At 45.8% G+C, this 5,208-nt stretch overlaps 1 protein-coding gene across 1 annotated transcript in view; it reads left to right on the top strand.

The window, feature by feature from the left end:
• The first annotated feature begins 1,086 nt into the window (after positions 1 to 1,086).
• Positions 1,087 to 5,208, top strand: part of MAML2 (mastermind-like 2 (Drosophila)) — a 513,922-nt gene continuing 509,800 nt past the window's right edge. Inside the window, exon 1 of the mRNA XM_006833751.1 lies at positions 1,087 to 1,650. Within this exon, the coding sequence (XP_006833814.1) occupies positions 1,138 to 1,650 (513 nt within the window). The 5' untranslated portion in view covers positions 1,087 to 1,137. The remainder of the gene's footprint in view (positions 1,651 to 5,208) is intronic.

Raw genomic sequence — 5,208 nt, 5'->3', positions numbered from 1 at the left:
GTCCAGACCCTCAGATCCACTGGCCGGGGATGGAATGTACAAAAGTGGACAGAAAAGTGGCTGGACATGACTCGGTGCAATTTGCTGGAAGTTTGTAAGTTTGACCATCGTTTATAAATTACTCTCGGGAGAGTTTGTCTCTCTTGATACTGTGTTAGAATAGTGCCGGGGTTGAGGAATAGAAACGTAAGCGGGAAAGAAAAAAATGTGGTGAAGGATCTCTCTCAGTGGCTAGCGACTTCAGATTGCTTTCATTTAAAGCTAGGAAACCTTAGAGGGAAATGAGGATTGTACCGGTGATTGGATTAGCTGAAGAAAAAAGCGTGGTCCAAAAGTCCAATTACTGACATTGTTAACAATTGAAAAGCTGTCTCCCTCTTTTGGGAGAAGACAACATTCTACAGTACCCCAAAGAGGAGAAAGCACCGAGAGCAAAGGGGAAAGGAGGAAAAGTAAAAGCCAAAAGACAATTTGTTTCCCCTGGGGTTTTTTTTGTTTTGTTTTGTTTGCACGTTTTGAACATTGACCGAAAATCTTTTGAAACAGGAAAAAAAAAATTTTTTTTTTTTAACCTGAGAAAAAAGTAAAGGCTGCCGTGCGTGGTTACAAAAACCATGGCAGAAATGAATTTTCAGCAGATACATCCCCATAAAGAATTTTTCCAAAACAAGTAGGTGAGGGGGAGCCCAACTCTATTAATAATACGTCTCTCAAATCCCTTTACTGTCTGTTTCTGTCTCTCGCTTGACAATCTCTGAATTCTTGATCTAGCCCCCAGATTGAGTGTTTACGAAGTACCTAGTGGCTCACGCCAGTCTACTCGGTGGGGGGGGGGGGGAAATCCACCAACTAACTCTGTCCAACTTTTCCAGAGATGTCAAACGCAATTAGAGTAAGTTGATCAGGGTTTGTTTCCAACTTATTCTTTTCAATTGGTTTCTATTCTTTTTCCTCCACCTTCTTTTTACTAGATCCCTTCCCCCATACCTTCTCCAAGGCTCCCCCATCCTCTGAAGATCTCTATTCATGTGGCCCTGAACACTGAGCTCACTTTGTCAATAAGCGATTTGCCTATAATAACCAGCAGTATCCTTCCACCTCACCATCCCAGAGACAACAATCATTGTGTCCAATAAGATGGGGGACACAGCGCCCCCACAGGCCCCCGCAGGAGGGCTAGGAGGGGCTCCTGGGGCGGGACTCCTTGGAGGGGGCTCAGTCACCCCAAGAGTGCACAGTGCTATCGTGGAGCGTCTCCGGGCTCGGATAGCCGTCTGTCGCCAGCACCACCTGAGCTGTGAAGGACGCTATGAACGTGGTAGGGCCGAGAGCTCAGACCGGGAAAGAGAGAGTACTTTGCAGCTCCTGAGTCTTGTCCAGCATGGCCAGGGAGCAAGAAAGGCTGGCAAACACACCAAGACCACCACCACTGCTGCTACCACGACAGCCCCTCCACCGCCCCCTGCTGCCCCACCTCCAGCCTCTCAAGCAGCCGCCACAGCAGCTCCACCGCCCCCACCAGACTACCACCATCACCACCAGCAGCACCTGCTGAACAGTAGCAATAATGGTGGCGGTGGTGGGATCAATGGGGAGCAGCAGACACCAGCTTCAACCTCGGGAGACCAGAGGAACTCAGCCCTGATTGCGGTAAGGCACCTGGTTTTCTCATGCTTCTGCCTGTGGTCATGTGGCCTTTTTGTGAGGCCTGAGCTCGCATTGGCCTACCTAACTTAAGTAGATGGCAATGGAAAGGCCACAATGTCGCCTACCTCAAAAGGCTATTGGGTGTGTTATTTGTGCACTTTTGTACTCTTACTCATCAAGTTCCGCTAGACTCATTCTTAGGTTTTCCTCCGCATGGAGGGTATTCCTTAACTGATGGAAAGCTGAGTTTTCCAGAGGCTGTTGGGAGGGCCAGAGCTTGCTTGTAGAAGAGGCTACAAAATCTGAGTTACTGAGGAATGCTGTGTCAGTGGTCTTCTTGCTGTGACCAGCCAGCTTTGAGTTGGTCCAACAAGCCATTCATCAGCCTAAAGCCCTTTATCAGCACTGCAGACTTTTAGCAAAACCTTTTTCTTCTTGCCCAATCCCTCCTCCCCTCTGAAGTGGGCCCATCTCCTTGGGTTAAGAGAACACGAAAGGTGATCTGTAACCCAGAGTGTCCTTCCCATCAGTCCCCCAAAAAAATTGTGGTGAAATTTCCCAAAGATAGATTGTTGAGGAAATATTTTTCTAAGAGGCCTACTCCTTATAGTCTATACTGAAGATAGAACTGCTTGTCCCCTCCCATCTAGCTGCTTTTCATAGGCACCTCAATCCAGGAGTGACAGTATTCTTCAAAGTGGGCCAGCAGAAAGGAGCTATTTACACAGATACCACTCTGGCAAGTACCTTGTCTACAGCCACTCTTTGGTGACAGGGTATCTAACCCAAAAGTTCTGATAAAGTTTCTTGGCGGCAGAGACACACCCCATTCCTTGAATCATTGGCTCTGATCAGGTGACTGCCTGCCCTGTGCAGGCTTCCCCAGAAGCTGCTAGGCCTACTATGGCCTCTAGGTAGAAAGGTTGAGCCCTGACCTGTAACTCAGCACCCTTCCGTCTTTGCTGAGCTCTGCAGGGCCCTTCAAGCTCTGTCTCTGCTCCCAGGACAGCTTCTGTTAGCCCCAACCTACCCTAATGAGAGTCAACAGAAGGAAATGGTTTTTAAATCCCTAAAGCACTAAAACAGTGAAAGGAGAGGATGAACTAATGCCTCATCCAAAGAAGCCTGAAAATGAATTCTAGGCAGGTCCATAGGATTCTTCTTTCTGGCCCTCCTCCTCCCTGGCTTGTGTTTGTGCTGAAGTTTCCAGGAAGTACCCATGGCTAGGATGGTGCTCTTCTCCCCCACCATTGACACATTTTGCATGAGATGCCTAGAAGTACAACTTCTGAAGCCAGCTCCTGGTGAAAAATAACTTACTAACAATGAAGTTGACCAATGTTTGTTGTTTGATTCCCGAATACAATTAGCCTGTGGTAGCACTTTGAGGTCTAATTTTCTTTCTTTCCCACCTGCTCTATCTCTACCTCTCCCTGGAATTCCCTGGGAGAGCAGTGGGAGTTTGTTTTGTGAAAGATGCTGAGTTGGGGGGTGAAGGGGAGGAGGAGAGAGGAGTAAAGAACTGCTCAAATGGAGAGAAGAATGAGGTTTGTATGTATGTGTGTGTCACCAGCATCTGCAGCCAAAAGTATCTAAATGCCTTGATTGTCCCCAGTAAATTTATAATCTGTCTGCAAGTCTCCTAATAATACAGCTTTGTGTGCTTCACAGTCTCCTGGTAAGTGTTTCTGGGGATGATACACAGAATGAGGCAACCAGCCTAAACCGAGTGGAAAAGACTAATCTCTGCCTTGGTACCAAGACTGGAGGGGCCATTAAAGGGCCCCAGTGTGGGCTGGTCCTGTAACTTCACCTCCCAGCCTCTGACTCGCACTGTGGTGGCATGTCTGCTTAGGGCTCTAGTCATTTGGTTTTTGCTTTTTCTCCAGCCAGCTTGGAAATACAAATGAGATTGCCTCTTTTTTTTCTTGGAGGTTTCAGGATGTAAAATGAAACCAACACAGTGGCTATTGAAACTTGACAATAGCAATATCCAAGCTGAGAGGGAAGTGTGAGCACAGCGTCTGACCCTTCCGAACTTTGAAAGGCTTATTGCTACAGAAACCAGAGGTGGCGGCTGTGCCACCCTGTTCTCTGAGGGAATGGGTTTTCTCTCTTCTAGCCACTAGCCGTCTCCTGAAGCCATCCTGAGAGGAACTCCTTCACGGAGTGTACTGATGATGTGAGAAGAATGTAAGGAGTGTAAACGGTTGCTTTCCACTGAAAACATAGGGTGCCACAAGGGTTGCTTCCGACACTCCCCACCCCCACCCCAATTTGGCTTTTGGAAATTCCCTCTCCATTTTAGCTTCTAAATTTGGCACTTTGTTACTCAGCTTGGTGCTCAGAGATGGTGATGCAAGTACTGTATTAACCTGATAACATTGTGTCCGAAGGGAGGCCTCAGCATTCAGGAGTGATTCACCCAAGCCGATTACGTCTGCAGGTCTCACTTCACTTGGGCGCTTCATTTTCAGAGACACTATTTAAATGGGCCTGTGTTCAGAATGAGTGTCCGAATTCTTTCGTAATTGTATTGCTGTTGAGTCCATAACCAGATTTATGTGGTCTGAGCGTGTTGAGTGTATCACTTTAATACTTAATTTGTATGCCATGTGCCCATTAATATTGTTCAGAGAAAGGGAAAGAGTATTGATCATAAAAATCAAATTTCCATGATGAAAGCTCTATATCCTTTGTACCTTGGTACAATGCCTTGAAGATAGTGAGTAATATTTACTGAATGAAAGAATGAGAGGGAAGGAGAACTTCTGTGGGTTAGTGTTGACTTTGAGGAGTGTTATACAGCAAGGGATATATAATGTCTGAGTTTTTTCAATAGCCTAAGTTTCAAGAACAATGCAAGAGTATCCTCCAAGCCAGATCTAATTCTGTCCACATTAACAACCTAAATCTGTAGTCCTTACTCAGCCAGTTTCTTCATTTAGCTCAAGTACAAGTTCAGGGGGAAACCCCGCTGCTGCAGAGATCGCAGGAATCAGACATTTCAGAGGACCCAGATCATCAGGCTTTGAACATATCTGCCTTTCTAACCACTTGGAGCAGGCTTTGTGTACTAAGTCATTTTCTGGTGAAGGATGTTTGAATCTTTGAATGAACTGTGAAACTGAATAATTATTGGTCCATGGAACAGTAAGGCTTAGAGCTTCCGTAGTGCATTATTAATCAATCTTTCCCCTTTGCCTAAGACAAGCTCTTTTTCTATTGCATTGACTGTACTGCTAAGATTGGTAGATAACTGATTCCAAGTCGTCTTTGGCTTCAGGGATTATCTTTTCTCTAATGTGGTGTAGAGGAAAGAAAGCAGATCTGACAAGGAGTCTGTTTCCAGTTCTGTACCTCCCTGACCACTTACCAGCTTTGTGACCCAGGACAAGTCACTTACCAGTCACCTGTAAAACTGAGAGAACAATAATACTGTCCTATCCTGCTGAGAGAAATGGATGAATGTGTGTTTCCCAAGAGGCTTTGGGAAAAATAAAGCACTGCAGAAATTAGTAGTATTACTACTAATAAATAACTAAACAATGAATTGATAGT

The sequence above is a fragment of the Chrysochloris asiatica genome, unplaced genomic scaffold (assembly GCF_000296735.1).
Source record: "Chrysochloris asiatica unplaced genomic scaffold, ChrAsi1.0 scaffold00008, whole genome shotgun sequence".
NCBI classification, from domain to species: Eukaryota; Metazoa; Chordata; class Mammalia; order Afrosoricida; family Chrysochloridae; genus Chrysochloris; species Chrysochloris asiatica.
The sequence above is the reverse complement of the archived record's forward strand: the minus strand, read 5'-3'. Positions and strand labels throughout refer to the sequence as shown.